General features: G+C 36.8%; 1 protein-coding gene across 1 annotated transcript in view; it reads left to right on the forward strand.

The window, feature by feature from the left end:
* The window catches only part of STRN (striatin), a 64,072-nt gene that overhangs the window by 5,337 nt on the left and 37,674 nt on the right, over positions 1 to 21,061 (forward strand). Inside the window, exons 2-5 of the mRNA XM_031593200.2 lie at positions 6,885 to 6,988; positions 13,655 to 13,728; positions 15,528 to 15,606; positions 17,576 to 17,740. Coding sequence (XP_031449060.1) covers positions 6,885 to 6,988; positions 13,655 to 13,728; positions 15,528 to 15,606; positions 17,576 to 17,740 — 422 coding nt within the window. The remainder of the gene's footprint in view (positions 1 to 6,884; positions 6,989 to 13,654; positions 13,729 to 15,527; positions 15,607 to 17,575; positions 17,741 to 21,061) is intronic.

Here is a 21,061-nt window from a genome sequence, read left to right on the forward strand (position 1 = left end):
AATCTAAATTGGTATATCTGTGCTCCTCCAACTGGAGCCGTTGTTTTTATGCTGAAGGTCTTGGCGTATGTCACTTTTATTGCATAAGGGGTAAGTAACTTTGCACTGTTTTGAACAAGAAGTTGCAAATATAACTCACCCTTTATCTACGTTTCAGTAGACATTGAAAGTTTCTAGAGCAGGCTGTGTAGAATTCCCTAAGGAAGATCACATATATCTGAGGAGTCTTATGGTTCACCTTAATTTAATGCTGAAGGAAATAAGGCTGTAGAAATGTGAAGTCTCAGGTAAAAGTGATAGCTATACACAGTTCGGTGAGAAAACAGGTATTGATCAGCAACCTACAGCTGCATTTTGTCTCGCTAGGCTGTGAGGCCTTGTATGGTCCTTCTTCCTAAGTTTGTTTGCTAAGAAGCGGCAAGAACTTAAAAATAGGTGAAGGATTGTCATGTTTTGTTTTTTAAATGCTGAGAAGTGCTTGAGGTGGCTCTTCTGAATCTCTCTGGAATGCTCCGGATCAAACCTTGACAGGCAGTACTGTAGAAATGAAATATTCTTAAATGGGAAAGTAGATATTTGCTTCATTGTAGTGACCTGCTCAGTATGTGGCTGTTGCTTGATTCATCTGGAGGGTTTCATTTTCTTCTTTAAGGAAAGTTTGCTAATACTAACCAATATGGAATGTATTGAAAACAGTGCAGTGACAAAGAAGTTGAATAAAGGACTGCATTGTGGAAAGATTGCATTTTTCTGCCCTTAGCCAGGGATATGTTTCTTTTGAAGGCAGTCGCATAGGGCAGGATTGCAAAAGCATCGAATAAAACTGGCATGCATCCTGTTCATAACCGTACTTGTAAGCAGGAGTGAGGACACAATTAGTTGTTTTTCTGTCTGTTCCAGCTGATATTGTTCAGGTTGGTGGTTGGTGCATGCTTGAGCACATGTGGTAGCTGTTCTGAACTCAGCAGCCAAAAACAGTGGTGTGCCCCACTGCCTTTGCTTGTGTGGTTAAGTCTGCTTCATGCCTCTTTTTAGTACTGGAACTGCTGCCTTTTTCCTTCAGATGCAGGAGCCAAGTGATGCCTTCGAACTATGAGATTCCGCGGTTTCAGTTTAGATGTGGCTAGACATCTGTTTATCAGTCTTGGTGCTGATTGCTGTTGCTGCATTTCTGCCTTCCTGTATATGGGATCCTTTACAGCAAGTGAAAGGCAATCTGTCTGAGCATTTGGGCCTCATAACATGCTGCTGTTCTGAGACAAGGCACCAAGGTGCTCCATCTCTTTTTTTCTTTCCATCAGTTTGCATGGAGCATGCTCCTGTGACTCAAAAGAAAAATAAAAGTTAATTTGCACCACTTAAGTGTACTGCAGAAAGGATTAAAGGATTAAAGAGATTTCTTACTTCTGAAGAATGATTAAATGAGCGGAATATATATTGCTCGACTAACTCAGCAAATACTTCAGTGTTTGCAGTTGCTAGAGTAGTGAAAGGCGGCACTAAAGAGTGGATGAAAGACAGACTGGCTATCTATCTGCAAAGATATCTGTGTTGTAAAGCACTTCAAGCTGTAGAAAGAGAAGTATTCCTATTGGGTGAGATGCTTAAATTACTAATCAGGGTGTTGCCAGGAAAAAATTGCTACATCACCTTTGATTCTGGATGACTGACAAGGAGTTTTAAATTGACTGATAACATACTGTTTCTGAAACAATATTTTCAAAGAGATGAAGAATGTAAGCGTGTGGCTTTTGCAACCCTTTCCTTACCGTAAGCCGTATCTCTCATCTCTTTTGGGTGGTTTGACTTTTTCATTGCTTAGCTCTGATGCTGGTTTTGGAGTGAACTGATACCATTCTCCGAGTAAAATAAATCTTCAAATACAGGGCACAAGTGTGTTTTAACGTGCTGCAGCTTTGCATGGCAGTAAATGGCTGCAAGTGCGTGTAGAAGCATCCTAGCTCTGTTTGCAGAGCGGACAAACAGCTGGAAATTGGTGGGTGTAAGTTTTGACATTTTTCAAGCGTGGCTCTTGAAGAATTGTTTAGCACTGGTACTAGCCACTGCTATTCCCCCCAACGTGGATACGCTCAGTTGCATTTGGTTTTTCTCTCTTCTCTCCCTGGCTCTTCAGAGCATGCCTACTCCTATTTACAAGTGTGCTCATTGTGTTGTGCATCGGTAATCTGAAAGCATGAGCTCACCTGACAGCCTACAGTCTTGTTCTGGTAAATCTTGGTAGACCGGTTAGAGCAGCTGTTGCAGACTGATTCATCAGTGTAGGTATTTAGTTATTTTACCTATTAATATTTTTAAAATACTTTTCTTAGTGTTTTCCTTCCTCTTTTTCTTCCAACTTGTTAGAAGCAGTGTCAGACGCAGTATACATAGAATTGTTTGCCTTAATAGCTCTTACTTTGCCAAAACAATGGCTGTCAACCTTGCAGTGCTCCAAAAATTTGAAGCTATACTTATTTCAAAAGAAAGAAATGTTTCAAAAGAGAAACATCTTCAACAAAAGAGTGGAGAGGGTTGTGGTAGTTCTTGAGTTTGACCGACTAAAAGGCCTCCCAGCCTTTTAACTTGAAATAGCTGTTAAATCCATAAGCAGAGAGAAATTGGTAGTAAACACAAACAACTTGTTTAGCAGCTGTGGCATTATTTCCTTGTAAACAATTTCTGCTGGAAGTAAATTTTTTTGTTAATCCTTTGTTATTCCTTAATATCAAGATGTCAGCCTAAAAAGGTGCGCAGGTTTTTTGGCATCCGTAACACTGTGGGTGATGATTCCAGGAAGTGTAAATCCCAGCTTACTTCTTAAAACAGACTTAAAATCCAGACTTTATTAAGATGCAATGTAATTATTTGATTATATTTTTATGGCTATTAAGTCTATGCTAAAAAGGCAACAACTTGAACTGTAATAATAATAATAGTGCTTCTAGCCCAGTGCTAACTGGGTTGCCTCACCCTTCAGTACCTTTCACAGGAAAGTGACCTTAGAGCCTTCTGGGGAACTTCTTAAAACCATAACACACCACCATGTTTTGTCCTTTTTTTTTCCCTCTTGAAAATGAATGTTGTTTTTTAAAATCTGGTGGTGAAGAGGTGAAACAGTTACAATAGCTACAGTGCTACTAATTTAGACCAGATGCACTTGAAACTTTAAACTTTTGTTGCAGTTGGCAATGCCAGAAACTTTAATAGATGAAAAAGGAAGAAAGGAAAAAAAAAAAAAAAAAAGGATTGTCCATTAGTAGCTGAAACAGACTGTTACAAGTATTTAATACTATTTTTTTCCTCCACCTGACTCTTGATTCTACTTCAGCAGATGAGCCGTACCGCAGTGACTCCTAGCACTTAGCCTGGATTACACAGAGGTTGATGCCGCCGCAATTCTGTGCTGCTGAGCTAGCAAGCCAGCCAACTTGTGGAGATCTGTGCCCCACCCATAGGACAAGAGCCAGCACGGGTTTTACGTGCTCCCATAGGCAGTTTTAGAGGTTTCTGATGACTAGTTTACAACTTAATGCATGTTAACCTTACTAGCTAGAAGGTCAGTTGTTACAAAACCTGTTTGTTGGGCATACTTGTGAATTCTTGACATTTTTGGCAAGACTTCCTAGGAGTGGCCAAAGCAGAAGGACAAAACATCACAGATTATTCAGAACTGAAGCATTTCTCCTTCGCTTTTTAGCTGTCAGATAGTTTTCACCTGAGCTTTGACTTGCACTAACGCTTCTACAATGGGGAGCTGCCTGTGCAGTCCAAATTTATTTATAAATTTCTGCCAACTACGCTGAAATAATGAGAAAGCTGTAGTTGTCGTGTCATCATATCAGCACTGAGCTGTCTTACACTTTAAATGTTTGCATATTTATAAGGGGAATTGGTTAAGTATTTTGATCAGAAATTATGAATCTAGAAGTACAACCTATTTGTGTAAGACTGAGAAAATACTGCTCCATCTCATAATTTGTCATATATATGCTTTGACGGGGGGGTTTAGTTGATCTCTAGAGGTCCCTTTCAGCCCCTATAATGATGTGATATATGTATAAAGTTGTATATATATATATGTATGAATAATTCATTATTATTTATTTATATTACAAATTGTTTCATGCATGATATGAACATTTACGTTCCCTCTGCACACTTTCAGTTAATTATGACTGTAGAGAAAGAAGGCTGCATATGGACTGCTGCAGTATTATGCATAATATAAAATGTCAGTTGCTATTTTTTATGTTGTCCGTCCCCATGTCCTCGTCTTCGCCTTAATATTATCATGAAGGATTTCTTAACTTTGAAGTTTCTTAATGTCTTAATGACATAAAAATTTGAGCTAATACATGTAAATAATAATTTAAGAATGACTTGACTGTAATTATCCTGTATGCATATAAATGAGGAATAGGGATTACTAATGTCCTGTGAGAAAGAAGGGGGGAAACTGTCCTTACTTTTGGAGCTATGAAAATGACATGAAATGAAAGTATCTCATTTTAGGAGTCAGAATGTCAAAAGTAATGCTTCAAAAAACTCCACAGCTGTGCTGCAGTGCTCAGAGAGAGGGCACAGGTTGTTCCCATGCCTTCTTGTGCACTCCTGCATTTCTTGATTTGACAATAAAATGACTGATCTGAAAGGAGTATAGTGACTGTGGAAGATTCTGGCAGTAAACCTGTGCAGGGTGCAAAGGCAGCTCGTGGGCTTCTGACTCCAGCATGCTGTTGTTGCTGCCTGCTTTTCAAGTGAGAACCACAGGTATTTCGTGTTCTTAGACCTCCAGGGGAAGTTATAAGACATGAGCGACAGCACTGACATACCTCTTAAGAGTAAAAGAGGTTCAAAGAATCAATTAAATTTCTTCCAGAGGCTTTTCTTCATGTGTAAAATGTGAGTCTTGCTGGGTTGGCTGTTGCTGTCCGTCCTCTAGGCACAAGGGCTTTGTTCTTCCTGTGCTGGAAGTGCCTGCAGGTAACCATAGGTCCTTACAGCACGTGTCCTGGTGCCACTGGGCAATCCTTTTCATTCCATCCAAATGCATATTTACATAATGTACTCCTTTCCATTTATTGAATATTTGATGTCACCTCACTTGCTTGGTTAGAATGGCACTTGCATATTTCTGTTGGGTGTGTTTGGAAGCAGGTTAATGGAAATTACTGTCGGGGTGCATCAGTCTGTGCCTCATAACCTGGGGGGGCTGTACAGCTATTGCAAGTTGTACGTGCTTGAGATGTTGCCGAGAGGGATGGAGCTGAAATACTCCTTGCAGAGTTAAAATTTTGATGGCTCGTGAGCAGAACTGCAACTTGCCTGGCACTGAGCGTACAAGGAGCATTAAATTTGGATTCTATGTTTTTGCTCAGTTCAGGTTAAGTACTGAGTGAGAAGAAGCTTGCTGCCAGAGTGACGGGGCCTTCCGTTTGATCCAACTGAGGATTTTTGGGGAGTTGAGTACATTTTCCCTGGTGAAGATGAAGGCTGAGCTCTTTGGAGATTAGCCAGCATTTGTCACACGTTGTAAACTGGCTGCTGTAGTTGGGGACTGGTACTAAGGCTTATTCAGGTGTTTGTGATGCTATTTACTGGTTCTATTTGAGCAATGAAGTTGTGTCAGCTGCTGTAGCCGATCACCAGCAAATGCAATAAAAACCTGAATAATGATAAGTTATTCTTTAGCAGCAGTTTAAGTCTCATTTAATTACAGTATCTGAGGACTGCTTTCAAAATTGTAATGAGGACAGGGTAATTCTGTTTCTCCCAAACTTTCCTGAGAGAGTGGTGCAGACTTCAGTACCTGCAAAGAACACTTGGCTTGCTTATAGTGAGTGTTTGTGGAAAAGAAGGGCTTATTAGTCATCATATTCAACAGCTGGAGGTCTTGACCAGTTGCCTTTTATGCTGTTCAAGCTTTGCAGGACATACATTTATGACTTTGCTGCAGAGGTTGCTGCTGACACTGAAAATGGCAGGCAACTTGAAGAATGGGTGAGGCTGAGGTACGAAGTGGTGGCTATCCAGAGGTGTTTCTGTCTGAAGTGTGCTTTGTGAGTTGAGAGAGCACAAGAATCTGTCTTTTATAATGACTTGACTTAAACATGAGGTATAGAATCAGGTTCTGCCTTTATGATTAGGAAAGAATATCTTATCATTGTTGCCTATTGAAGGGAGGTTTTCATAGGTTACTAAGTACTGTCTGCTGAAAACTGACGAAGGTTAGGTGTCTGTTTTCTACTTCTATTTACTTTTATGCCATATCTTTCCCCTTCCCTCTCACCAAAATATCTTTCTCTGTTTCCTACTTTTCTCTCAGTTAAAGTAGTTCTGGAGAGCTTTCTTTAACCTATTTTACTAAGAATTATAATTAACACATGACACTGTATTAGAAACAGGGTTTTATTTTTCTTTTAGCTGGACATGCTGCATTTTAGTTCTCTTGACTAGTATCACGTATCTAATGTGTTCTGCATAACAGTGCACTAATTATATACTACTTCAGATAGTGAGGAGAAATATTTTAACGTCTTCTGCTTATCACTGGCAAATGCTTTCATCTGCTGAAGGCTTTTTGTATGTTTATTTTATATATTCTTTATCTTTGATTGAATGTTTAGCTACGAGAGTAAGTAAACCCTGTCAAACAAACTAAAATTTATTTCTTATCTTTGTGAGGTTTTTTTATATGAAATGAGAGTGTAGTTTAGAAGGCTTATCTGCAGTGCTTAGTTTAAGCATTTAATGTTTGTGAAACACTAAGCCAGTTTCTTCTGGGCTGTACAAATCAATTCTAAAGTAACTTGAGGCGGGAGGAAGAATTGAGCTCTCCTGAATGGTTTTGAAGAAACAGTCTACATTGAATACTTTCTTTGCAGGCCCAGATCGCTTTTCTTCAAGGTGAAAGGAAGGGGCAAGAAAATCTGAAGAAGGACCTAGTGCGGAGAATCAAAATGCTGGAATATGCACTTAAACAAGAAAGGTACGTTGGTTTAGCAGTAAGTACATGATGACAGATAACGTTGCCCAAAGTGAGAGACATTGAGTGTGAATGAAAAAATGTTTGTATTTACTGGTTAATCAAATACCTGTTTCTTTGTTCATGGGAATTTCCTTAGACGTCTCCTGTCTGCTACTTCAGCGTTTTACTCTGCACATATCTTCCTGTAGTTCTGAACTTTGAGACACGCAGATTATTTTTACTGTTTCCAGAGGTCTCTACTCCAGTGATTTATTTCAGGGCAAGTTGAATTACATTTATTTATTTATTTATTTATTTATTTATTTATTTATTTATTTATTTATTTTTACTAGTAAGAAGTCTTTTAAAATGCTTAAAGGAAAAGCATACTTCGACTAATACTAATACTTCTACTAATTGTTGCTTAAATACTATTTCCCTATCAGATAATTCCTACTTTTGTTTCATAAAATATTAATAAAACTCTTTTAAATAGTTTACATTAGTAGAAATATACACATTTGCATGTGAGAATAGGATACTGCTTGAAAATAAAAAAAACACGATGATGTACAACTATTAGAAGCCTTGTTTTTAGAATTTCTCATCTTACTTGGGCTGCTTGGGCACATGAGATATTCCTTACATTGTCCAATTTATTTGCTAGCACAGGGCTGCAGCACATTTGCTTTTTCTTCAGACAGTTATCAGAGAAACAGTTAAGGTAGATATCCTTTTTGCCCAGGCCTTCTTGCCTGATTGATCTTAAATCAGATAGCATAGGAAAATATCAGATTTCTGCTTAGTGGAGATGTTAGTTTATAGCCACAGAAAGGCTTGTGCTTGAAGCGTGATTTTAAAGATTAGAGTCACTTTAAAAGAAGACAGAGAGGCAGTGGAGTACATTTTTGTGCAGTTATTCCTTATGCACTAAGGAATAAAATTGGTAAGATTTATTGTATTTCAAAATTAAGAAATATATTCCTGGTTACTTAGGGATCTCTCTAACACTTCCTTTTCATAGTCAAGTTAAATTAGCAATTTATCCCAAATGATCAGACTATATAAATCTATTTCAATAATCTATGATATAAGTTTTGTAAGAAAAAAATAGAACCAAACCAAAACAAAAAACCCTTCCATATCTATAATGAAAATGTCCACTGGTTGTTTGGTAAGAGCAACTTAAATTTCATTTGGTATTTAAATTCTAATGCAGCATACAGTGTCAGAATTAGGAAAGTACCCAGATTGTTTTTTTGTTGGCATTTTTACATATGTATCTTTTATCTTAAGGTTTTTTTGTGTTGTTGTTTTTTGTTTCTCCTCCTATCTCCCCCCATATGTAGTATTAGCCTCAATTAGTAAGGTCGGTAAGCCACACAGGCAGCTGATCTGATCTAGTCTGACAGTTTCTGTATGGGTATACAATAGTTCTTAAAGTAAATGTGGTATTTGTGTGAGGTGTGTGCTTGAGATGGCTATTTATAACAGTTTGTTGTTTTAAACAGAAGTATTTTTTGCCAGTTACTGAAGAAACTGTTTTCTATTGCTGCTAGAAATGTCTCCCAGCAAGTGTTCTTGCTTGATGCTTAAAGGAATGGCAACACACTGGGCTTGGAAGCATTATTCTCTTTCACAACACTTCCCCAAACCACCCATGAGCTCCGTCTGCCAGTAGTCAGGTCAGATGCTGGTTGTTTATACAGGGATCTCAGAGCTGAAAGTGAGATCCTCGAAGGCAGGAGGAAAACATTTTTGGATAAGTTAGGACAAAGCTGGCGCTGCTGGGAGAAGAGAAGACATACCTGCATTCTTTCATTTCAGCCCTGGCATTGCGGTGTACCAATCCTAATGAGATTAAATAGATTATTAGTAATTGAACGGAATATTAAATCTTGATCCACAGTAGTTTGTGCTCACAGTGTTCCCAAAATAAGAAATGGTTGACGTTGGTCTTCTCAGATATGTGATTTTATGAGCTGCTCTTTTGCAGAGTGGGTCTTCAGAATTTTTTCCAATCAATTTTAAATAATAAGTTTTGGAAGCAGTGTTCTTTTCTATTCCTTGGCATTTACCTGATTTTGTAATGAAGGTAGAAAATAATGTTCACACATTATCATGGTTTTTTTTGACAAATTTTGTTTTGTTCATTCATTATATCAGTAGTGGTAGCTACCTTTTTGTTGTTTGTGTATGTAACCAAGTTGTTTCTGCTGAAGAGTCAATACAGTAAGGAGAAAAGAACTTAGAAGGAGTTAAGTACTACCATTTTTTCAGCAGCAATTCTGGTGTAGGTTTGCCAACATCCCATAGATATTCAGTGTGAGGCAATTTGTCCTTAAGTATTATTCCTTCATTACTCTATTGATAGTTGCTCCACCAATAAATGGCATTATTTCCTTTGGATTTTCAGGAGCTAAACAAAATGTAGTACTACTTCTCTCATGTGTCTAATTTAGTAAACTAGTCTAGGTTGTTTCCTGTCTTAACATATCCCATCCAGAGAACTTGACTCTTGAGCCATGTCTCTAGAAATACTTGATTTAATTTTATGTTGTTTTCTGCACTAGTGTGCCTGATCAGAGTGGGCTGGCGCCCTCACCCCTGGATAGAGCATCTTACATTGCTGTTCCTGGCAGTCTTTCTTGTTTATGTCTCTTGGTTTGGCGATGACTCCTAGATCTTCAACGGATGTTTTGGCAGGCTCCTTCAGCACAGCTGGATCAGATGCTGCAGGTCCGGTGACAGATATTTCCAAGAAACAGTGGCTTTTTTTTTTTGATTGGAATCAAACTTTTCTACATGAAGCATTCAGAAAAGTTTAACTGCTCTTAATTTTAGGAGATTTTGAAGGATGAAAGCCTTTAGCGTTTTTCTGAGCACCTCTTAAAGTGTTGTGGCAGCGATGTTGAATACCTCCAAGCACTGTATAGAAGAAACACAGTTTAAAGAAAATGATAATAGCAATAGTAATAAAAAGATAAGTTGTATAATGAAATGCAAAAGCCAGAGCAGTAGTAATATGCATACTTACTTGAGTAAGGCTATCTATCTGGTGAAATATTTCTATGGCCCCAAAACTGCATTCTTGAGACAACTTTCAAGGCTAGTTTTTATATGGAAATAACTCCTGTAAAGTTATGTTCTTAACTTAGTTATTTTCAAGTCATTTTTCAGTCTCTTCATACAGTTAATAAGACAGATCTCATTTTCAGAAATTGAAGTTAAGCCACCCAAGTTGGTCACGTTTCAGATAATGAGGCTAAGCTCTCAACTTTGTGATTGCCAAATCCCAAAGCTACCTCAGTGTTTTTAAGCAGATGATGCCAAGTTTGGAGGAATTTTGGTTTTTTTCTGTTTTCTCATTTCTAGAAGAAATACTGCACTTGCTCTCTTTTGTGGCAGTAGTGTCTCACTGCTGCATTGTGTGAACTGGAGTTCAGCAAGGGGCTAATTTCAAGCAACTAATAACTAGAATATGTGCTTTCTGAGGAAATGGAGAAATTAAACATGTCTGATGGGCAGGAGATAATCTGTTACTTGAAGGACTAGAGAAATATAAATATGATAAGGAGGTAAGTCATACGAAGAATGTGGAAAGACAACAATTAAGATTTATTTTGTGAGACCTTTCATGCCCTTTGTTTTCAGTATGTGATAGTGGCTGATCAAGACTTCCCCTCCTAGACTTGGATTCTTAACCCTTGTGTTCAATCTTTTCCTTAGTATACTTCAGAAAGAAGAAGACTTTCATGCTTGTGACATTTTCAGCTGTACCATAAGAATGTTACTAATAGTAAATCTTGCACTTTCTGCTAGAGTGAGTTTAGATTATTTTTTTTTTTCCCAGTGGACAGCTAGCTACCTTACCCTCCCCCTTCCTTTAAACTGGAAGTTAACGATAGCTGAAGATGGGTTTACCAGGTCAAATGCTCTGTCACTGTATTCACATTTATGTTTTATATCTCAATGGTGTCTTGCTCAGCAATCTGAGTTTATACTAATTCATTGTAATTAATTCAGTTTTGAGCATTGGGATTTCATTTCATACGGGCAAAACTCTATTGCTTTCTCTGTTTGTCAGCTGTCTTTGTCAGGGCATTATGCTTTTGTTGCATCTATATTTTCACTGGTCTCTGCCTGTGATGCACAGTTAAATCTTCTGATAGATGAAGTCTTAGTCCAGCTTAGTAATGAAATAAATTTAAGGACCTGTGGTGTACGAGATCATGTAATCTAGGTTATCCTCTTGTATTAAGAAAGAGCAATAAAGCCTTCAAAAACTGTTGCATTACAAGGAGGAACCGATTTAAAAACAACCAACCAACCAAAAAAAACCCAACTCTGTTACTAATAGATTAGAAGGTCAGTGGAACAAATAATCTTACTATACTGAACTGAAAATTTTCAATTAGAAGAAAGACACAAAATGCTGCTGTTTGTTTAAAGAAGGAAAACCCTCTAAGAAGTGTAAAAACAAACAAACAGTGAATATACAGAGACTTAATGTTGGTAACAAATACACTGAGAAGTATTAAAAAGTACAGATTGAATTTTTGAAAGGTATGTTTTGGACATAAGAAAGATAAAGGGAATAGTCCTTTCACTTAACCTAATAATCATTTCATTTAGTTCGTAGGGAGAAAATCAACAAAACTTTGATTAGAAAACTGGTGAATACTTTGAGGATAATAGGAATTTATATAAGGCATATGAACTAAAAGCAAGTACCCCATGCCACAAAACCAACTGCTCTCTGAAATATTGTGGAGTAGTGAATATATATATATATATATATATATATAGGTCACTAATCCAGATTTAAGTGAAGTGTTAATATTTGCTTTTGAAAAGTCAAATAAAAACAGATTAAACATTAAGATCACTTAAATTGCTGGCTGCATAAAAGCTTGAAGTTTTTTTAAAAAATGGGATATTTACTGTTGCTGAGGTAGGTTAGTGTCAGACTAGAGGATTTGTTCTCAGTTAGTTGTTACTTTTCATTAATGGTGGTGGAGGGAAAAAAGGGGCAGAGTATCAGTCTTTAACAGTACTTATGTGGGTCTGTCTAACTGGGGAAACATCTCTCTGCTTGTGATGTGCAGAAAACATACTTTGAGAATTAAGTATTTCAGATGGGCATTCAGCTTTAATTTTGTTTTATTCTTGGATATTCTTCTCTGTACCTACCAAAATGTTTTTCCTTCACTTGTTTCTGTTCATATTGTTCGAATACATTCCCTCTTCTTTCCTCAGTGATTGCTGCTTAGCTGAGGTAGAACTTAATGCTCTAGCTCGAGAGAGGAAGTGAATTCTTTCATCTGTCTTAGTTACTGTGTACTCCTAAGAGGCATCATTTCTCTTCGCTCACCTTGCTCACACAGAATTAGATGTTTATTATCACTAAAAAAAGGCTGAATTTTTAGGAAATGTGTACTGTCAGTACCAAAGCGTAAGAACTACCAAACATCACTTCCATTAGCATTATTTTATTAGAAGTAATGAGTTTGTTAGTGGCAGTTGCCTTGTGCAGTCATGAGGTGTAGCACCCATTATTTTCTTTAAAATCAATGGAAGAGTTCCTTTGCAAGTAGTGGAGCCAGTAAAGCCTGTCTTATTGTTGATATACATAAACGTTTATTTTTTTCATCTTTTTATCTTTTTTTGCCTATTTCTTGCCTTACACCCAGCTCAGTGTTTGCAGTGGTGCTGCGCCTGCCCATGTGCATGCAGGTTGCTGTTCCCACTTTTGCCAGGCTGAATGTTGAGTCTTGCCTGAGTTCTCCCTTGCCTTTTATTTTTGATAGGAACAAGTGCAAGTGCTGCTTCTCCACCCAGTTAGGAATGGCTACAGAACTTCATGGGGAATCAGATGGGTTTGAATCTTCTCAGTTTTTGTACTTGTTGAAACCAATTATTGAGACAAGAGTTACAGTGAGTACGAGAGAAAGGGGAAATGATAGTGACACTGGATAAGGCCGTCTTTGCTCTCAGTGTTGCCTTAGTTACTGTGTTGTCAAGCTTTATCTATTGTGATAAATCTTTATTAAATAACTTGCATATACATTTGTAATGCTGTACTACTGTGGAATTATTTGTAACATGTATGTTTAAAAGTCTATAAACACTGGATCTGTTGGATGAGGCTTTTTGTCTTCTAGCTACTCTTACTTTCGCATGGCATTCTTTGTGGGGCTTATTACAATAGGCCTTCTATACAGTAAGTATTTTTTGGAAGAGGACTCTGCATTTTTGAACTCAATTAAGTGTCAGGTCTAGCAGCTGCATGAGAAGCTGGGCTGCCATCAGCAGTAGGATCTGACTTAGAGCACTCCTTAGTGAGAAAAGCTTGAAGAAAAAAAGAATTTAGTTTACTGAGGTGGCACAGTGAAGTATCAAGTAAATGGCACTGAACTGACGTTCATAAAGTTTCATAGTTAAGCGATTTTCTTTTTTAACACGGAAGTGGAGGGGCAGGAGAAGCAAGCACATGTCCACAAACAGGGAAGCTTAGAAAAATTAATTAGGCAAAATGATGTGCTGAATTTCATTGTTTTGTTTCGTACCTATCCTAGAAAGATGAAGTGGTTTTTATAATTAGGACAGACAACATTTATGTGTCTATTCATACCTTTTAAATGTGCTAATGTTTTTGTTCTGTTTTGTTTTCCCACCTCTTCTCAGGGCTAAATATCACAAATTGAAATACGGCACAGAATTGAATCAGGGAGATATGAAGCCACCAAACTATGATTCTGGTAAGAATTTATTAAGAATGAGTTCATTACTGACATAAAAGCTCAACTATGGTTTGTACAAATGCTGAAATGATGGTTGATGAAATATGTCACTCAGAAGAAGCAGTGGGAATAGACATAATGAAGTCCCTTCAGTACTCATCCATAAACCACAGTACTGCCATCAATCATTTGTTCAGAGGCTCAGAAAAAGAGAGTTCTTGACTCCAGCTGTGCTTAACAGTGCTTTCAGAAGAAGGGTTTTCACTTTCAAAAGTAATTTTTAGGCAGATTTATCTCTGTTATATATTAACTCTTATGTAGAGTGAGCTTTGGTAGTTGTGTATTGCATCCAGCTGTGCTCAGTAGTTATCAGGAAATCATTGTGCAAGAGGTGATTTCCCATGGTTGCTATTAAATGGGTTTGTGAATATTTAGATAAAATGCGTATAGGTCCCCTTACATGTGAATTCTGATTAATCTTTGGTAACTTCTTTGTTAGAGGATGTATTGGTGTTTTTGCTGTTTTTGTTGTTTTTTTTTCAATTCAGTTGTTCAAAGAATGACTTCCCAGTGTGTTCAGTAACTTTCCCATATCACTTATCAAATTATTCATAGGGTTATACCACAAGCTTTTCTGGTTCTTAATTTTTGTTTATGCAAAGAAGACTTTGTTCGTCCTTCAGTGTTTTTACCACAACAGCTTCAAATTTTGTAGAGCTTTTTGTAGATAATAAGCCAAGATATTTTTATCTTGGGAGAATATGCTTTTTTATTTCCTGAAGAAGGGGGGAAAAAAAAAGTACTATGAAGCTATGTATGAAAAAATATGTAGCTATTGGTTGCCAGCATTCAGGTAGGTTTCTCACCTGAACAGCCATATAATTTTTCTGTGGATTTTCCCAGAGTAGTGCTGTTTGAGTTCTGATTAATGATTATGGAAAACCTGAAAAATTTTCAACAGCTTCTTAGGTTAACAAATAAAGCTTTTTTTTCTTCTTCCGTGACAATAATATAAATACTGGTGAGTTTAAAGTTGATATGAGTAGTTTTGATGGGTATGGTCAAACATTAAGGTAATTTGTTTACTGATACATTATAAATGGAAATGATACTACAGATAGAATTCTAGAATCATAGAATGGCCTGGATTGAAAAGGGCCTCAAAGACCATCTAGTTATAGCCCCCTGCCATGGGTGGGGCTGCCAACCACCAGACCAGGCTGCCCACAGCCACATCCAGCCTGGCCTTGAATGCCTCCAGGGATGGGGCATCCACAACCTTCTTGGGCAACCTGTTCCAGTGCGTCACCACCCTCTGTGTGAAAAACTTCTTCCTAATATTTAACCCAAACCTCTCCTGTCTTAGTTTAAAACCATTCCCCCCTTTTCCTATCACGGTTGCATTTGATATTGTTAGCAGTTAAAGATATGTATTGAAATTTGAATTATGAGCAATAATTTTATTGGAACTCCAAATTGTTTATGTAATTGTGTTCCCTTCAAGAAAAAGGAGAAAGATGGGTCTCTTGGATGTGAGACCAAAGGGAAGAAGGTACTGATGACTAGTGGAACTTGATCTCATGTATAAAGTATATAGTTGACAATCTGTACTTTTTATGTGTCCGTAGTAGAACAGCTATATTCTGTATGAACTTTTTTCTTTCTTGATTGATTTTTGGTGCTTGGAATTTTTGCATTGTTATCCAATCTTTCCTAATAGTTCTAATACAAATTATACTTATCTTGTCAAGTGGAGTGGAATATTTTTAAAATGTCAGACAAAGAAAAGCTGTTTTTAATTAAATAATCTTTTCCAGATGAAGGGAATGAAACAGAGATTCAGCCACAGCAGAATAGTCAGCTAATATGGAAACAAGGACGACAGCTGCTAAGACAGTAAGTGTTGAGAAAAGAACTTGAATAATGAATGCAAGAAAAAGTATGTGTTAATGAAATATGATGATAGTGGTATTTGTTTTTTCTGTTAGATTTTCTTTCAAGAAAAGTTAGCATATTGAAGTTCATTCATCTTCTGCCCTACTTTTCCTAGGCTTATGAAAAATTTTAATATTTCAGAACTTCAGTGGGGAACCTTATGAAATTGAACAATTTCATCTGCTTTTTTACTGAGTATAATAAAACAGTCTGCTTGGGAGTACAGTGGTTCATGACACCTTACATTTTTTTTTTGCAATTAAAAAAGAAAACACAATTCTGTTAAGAGCCATCTAAAATAAATCTCCAGCCTGGGTTGCAGAGGGATATAACTTGTTTTGGTCTACTTTATGTACAGAAATCATTAGGAAGTTTAGACTAAAAGCTTTCTAATTCTTGGTTCATCTTAATGAAGCAAATGTCTGTTAATCTAAGTCAGTTTTTGAATTCTGCTCATAATGAGTTATCCAGTTCCAGAGTATTTGGTCTTATTTCTTTAGTGGTAAGTGTTTGGTGGTTGGTTTTTTTTTGTGCCTTGATTACAGGCCTGAGTTTACACAGAAGTCTCTTACAAGACCTGATATCAGGGTCACCTGAGCATGTTTTTCCATTTGTATGCTTCATTTTTCTAAGTTGAAAGCTGGATTCTGGGGTCTTCTAACAATTAGCAGAATTTTTGATATCTAGTTGTTTTTTTGTGTTACTGAGGATCACATGAGAGGGGAGGGAGATGGTAAAGACTGCCTAGGTCTTATTGGAATGGGCCTCTTTCCAGTGAATTATACAAAAGTTAAAATTGTCCAGTTTGTCTATTGGATGGCTTTTACTTTTTCTTTCTTTTTTTTTCCCCAAGAACTCCTATCTCTTCATTAAAGTTGCATAAACATTAAAGTAATCTTGACTTGGATGAGTGATTTGAAGGCAAGTCCTTCCCTCCTGGTGTAATTCATAGGTTGTACATTGCTGAATAGAGTTCATTACTGACAGACTCTCTTTTGCATAGATGTCTGGTTTGATTTTCATATAGCCATCAGGCAGTATTCTTCTAAAGATGTATTTATGTAGAGGATATCATTAAATAACTGGAGGAAGATATTTTTGCTGGAAAAGTACATGTCCGTGATTTGTGACAGCTTTTATTGTAAAATAGCATTTCTGCTCTTCAGAGTCATCCAGATTATTGACTATTTAATTAGTCCAGTATTCCTGAGAAGATAGCATTATTAACTTTGTTTTGTAGAGGAAGGAACAGAGACAGATCTTTCCAAAGGTAATGCTGTGCATTGATGAAAGTGCCAACTTTAGACCTTGATATTTTTGTACAGAATGTCCAAGATTTTTGCTGCTCAGTCCTTACATGTCAGACAAATTAATATTTTGCAGATAAATTGCACAGTGAGAAAAGGACAAGGCACAGATTTTATCAAAACTGCTGCATTATAAGTAACCATTCTTACTAGTAGCTATAGCTACAGAATTTGGTTTTATTCCTTCTGTTTTCCTAGTATTCTAATGATTCTTGTAGAAACATGTCTCCCACTTCTTCTAAGGCTTCATGTGTAGTTTCCATGTGTTGAGGAATAAAATGGCTATATTGTACATGCAATTGTGGTGATTTTTATAAGCCAGTTGTAAATATTTTAATTGAAAGTGCTTTTCCATCCATTTTAGTAAATGAATGAATAACGTATTGTATAACCTCTGACTGCTAGGCTCTTTGATTTTTTTCCTCAGTGACTGTAGAGGCTGGTACAGCAAGAGACGATCCCTCTGCAGCTGGTACAGGATGATTTATAAGCATGTTTCATTAGCGCAGCACCATACTTTGCTAAGCTAAGATGCAGAAGATGAGTTTAGGGAGAAGTTTTCATTTATTGTTTGGAATGAGTAAGATGTGCGTGAAGAATTAGCATGAGTTCTGTTCCTACAGGTATCTACAAGAAGTGGGTTACACTGACACAATATTGGATGTGAAGTCAAAACAAGTACGAGCTTTATTGGGCCTCTCAAGTGATGCTTCAGAGAAGGAAAACAGAAATCAAGAACCTATGGTAAATGGCACAGAGGGCCAAATTAAAGAAAACGCTATGATTGGGTAAGTATCATAATGACAGTATTCTCTTTCTTCTTTAAAGCAATTATGTTGTAGAACAAATTTTTGATAACTGAGATTTCAAAAACCTTTTCCTAACAGAAGATTAGAGTAATTTAAACTAATTTTATCACATTAAGCAGTAAATATGGAAGAAACTTTTAATATTCACATCTTTAAAAACAGCACGTTTGTTGATTTTTCTGGTTGCATGGCAGCACAAAGGCAAATCAAGCCTTTTATATGTGATCAGGTTTATATGGGATTGTTTCAAGTTAACAACTTATTTGAATTGTTGAAAACTTTACTGTTTAGATTAGAGGCTTTGCTTTTCTGATGTGTGCTGACATTGATGTAATAATATATGTGAAATACAGGACATTTTGATTAGATTTGGAAAAACAAGTTTACTTATTATACTCTGATTTCTGTAAGGGCATGGTTTTCCCCTAATGGATATACATGTTCAAATGTAATTGAAATATAACATAATTTATTTATCCTCTTTAAAGTCTCTATTACTATGAAAAGTCAGTGGGGTATAGTAAAACCTTGTGCTTACTTTTGCTTTTAAGTGTTCTTTTTATTATTTCTATTTTATTTTTCTACATTTTCTTTTCCCCACAAACAGATTTTGTTTGTTGAGGTTTTGTTCATTTTTTTTAAAAGGAAAATTAAATATGAAACTTAAATGTAGAGGTTTTCAGAAAGCAATCTGCTTTTTTTCTTGTTTAGGGTATGGTATTTACAATCCTTGAAAAATAAGGGAAATGATGCAGAATTTTGTCTGAACAGTATGTGGGGTTACTGTTCCCAGTGGCTTGTGCTGTCATCAACAAGCATAGCTTTCTTCAAAGATTCTCCCTTTTTTCTGTGCTAATTAATGTGGCAAAATTCAAGATCTTTGTACTTTATAGATTAATACTGTTATGTGACACATTTTGTCTTTAAAAAGCATTTGTAAAATTGTATTGTAGCAGATAGCTCCAGCAATTTCAGGCCAATAAGTTATCTAAGGACAGAAGTTCATTGTTACATAATTAAATTTAATGCTGTGAGGTGGAAAATTTGAATGCATGAGAAACCCTCAAGCTACATAGATGACAAGCTGCGTCGTTTATGTGCGATGCCTTTGTTTTTGAAGAACAGGGAATGCTTGATAAATTTTAGTTCAGTTTCTGATGGAGTCAGTTCTTGAGAAAATGGATAGATAAAGCTCCTGTTCTTATACTCAAAAACAAATTATTTAATTTTTTTTTTTTTTTTAGTAGGTGGATATTTATAAGGTAGTTATGTGATGGAGAAAATGATTGGACAGTAGTGTGCCCTGTATCTGAGGATACTCACTGATGCAGAAAATAGTTCTTTCAAATAGTTCTTTCTGTTGTGGCTATGCAAGATTGTCAACTTAAAGGCTGTTCAGGCACGTACACTCTAAGACTGTTTTCAGCTCATTTGTAAAGCCTAAGATGGAAGAAAGTATTAGAAAGATTAGGGGAGCGTTTTGATGCATGATGTGAGACTTGACTCCTGGGTTTTAAACCGGAAGAATCTTCAAGTGATCTCATTCAAAACAGTCATGTCAGTCCTTATGTGTTATTTTGCATTTGTAGATGTCAGCTGAAAACTTTCTTACTGAAAGGAAAAAGTTGAGATTTTACCAAAAATCCTTGGTGAATTTAAGACTGGCTTTCACTGCTACGATTCTTCTCTGATATTCAAGTGCACTTTCTGAACATCTCTTTGAACTTTTAGTGAAGGAGGCATTCTGTGACTTTCTTCCTAGCAGAGGCTGCCTGTTACTTAACTGCCATTTCCTCTTGTGCTATTAGATAAGCATTATACCTCACTATTTCTGTGGTATGTGGCACTTTCACCTTCTCTCAGCTGCACTGTCACTTTCCTCAGAAATGTAAAAATGCAGCTTAATGACATAATGGAAATCAGAAAGAAGATGAGGTGTTACTCAGCTCATACTTTAGCAGCCTCACTGATTATCAGCATTACTTAGTACTTATACTTGTACAGACTGGTTTCCTTCTGAAGAATATTGGTATTGGTGACTTGCTCCTGATCCCAACTGGAATTGTTACTGAGTGTTCAAAAGCTCAGTTCAACATTATTTCTGTCTGTTTACCAGAACTGCAAAAAAATTAGATGGCTCAGCTTCATTGTGGCTTACAGTCTTGAGGTAGGAGCACTCTTTCAAGCAACCTCAACAATGCCAGGCTATATAACAGAATGGAGAAAAACTTGGCTATTCTTTTATTAGCCTCTTGCTATTCCTGGTGTGCATATAAAATGGGATGAGAATTGGAGTGTCACAGCAAGCTTGTAAGATTGGAAGGGCTGCAGTGAGCGAGTGCAGTTTTATGATGTTAGAAGAGGAAAGACAGTTGTGGTAAAAGATTGGAAGAACAAAAAGGAAAAAGAAAACAAACCAAATCAAACAGATCCAAAAGCTTAGTGCAATCTCCAGAGGTATAAGGCCATGTGTTTGTCAGGACCACCAGTCATTCTAGGCCAGGTTGGATGGGGCCTTGGGCAGCCTGGTCTAGCATTAAATGGGGAGGTTGGTGGCCCTGCATGTGGCAGGGGGGTTGGAGATTCATGGTCCTTTAGGTCCCTGTGGGTCAATTACAAAGTAAAATGCAATAAAATGCAGATGGTGGGTGAGCCATGGCTACATGGATACACCTTGTGGAAGAAGGGTTTTCTATTACCACAGAAGACTATAAGCTTCTGAAGCCAATGGAATTTGGCAAATTTTGTGGTTCAAAACATTTAATGAAAATTGATATCAAGTACTGATTAGTAAGTCCGAGGCTAATGGTTTAGTTGTCTTTTAAGATCAGAGTGCTGGGTAAAATGCATGAAAGTCCATCTTATTTCTAATAATAGTTGTGTTAAACTGAGAAAATACAGCTCAGAGAACATTGACTTGTTTGGTCTTAGAAGAAATGCATAATATTGTGGATACAGCTAAGACTGTGTATTTTACAGTCTTTAAAAAAAAAAAACAGTTTATGTGGGAGGACGGATGTGAGAAGTGAAGTTCACGGAATGAAGGAAGAAGGCTTGTGGAGGAGAAACGATAAAGACCAATCAATAGGAGTTTGGAAGGATAGTGGGTGAATGTGATGAAGATAATGTACCAGAGAGGGGAAAATGGCATAGTGAAGAACTGAATAAAAAATGGATGCTTTGATATATTGCATGAACAGGAAAATGGAAGGCACGTTAGATTGAGATGTTCTTAAGAATTTCTCTATATAGCAGTGTAAACTGCAGAAAGAACAGATTGGCTAAATTGCCTTCTGTACA

The sequence above is a fragment of the Phasianus colchicus genome, chromosome 2 (assembly GCF_987193195.1).
Source record: "Phasianus colchicus chromosome 2, bPhaCol1.hap1.1, whole genome shotgun sequence".
Lineage (NCBI taxonomy): Eukaryota > Metazoa > Chordata > Aves > Galliformes > Phasianidae > Phasianus > Phasianus colchicus.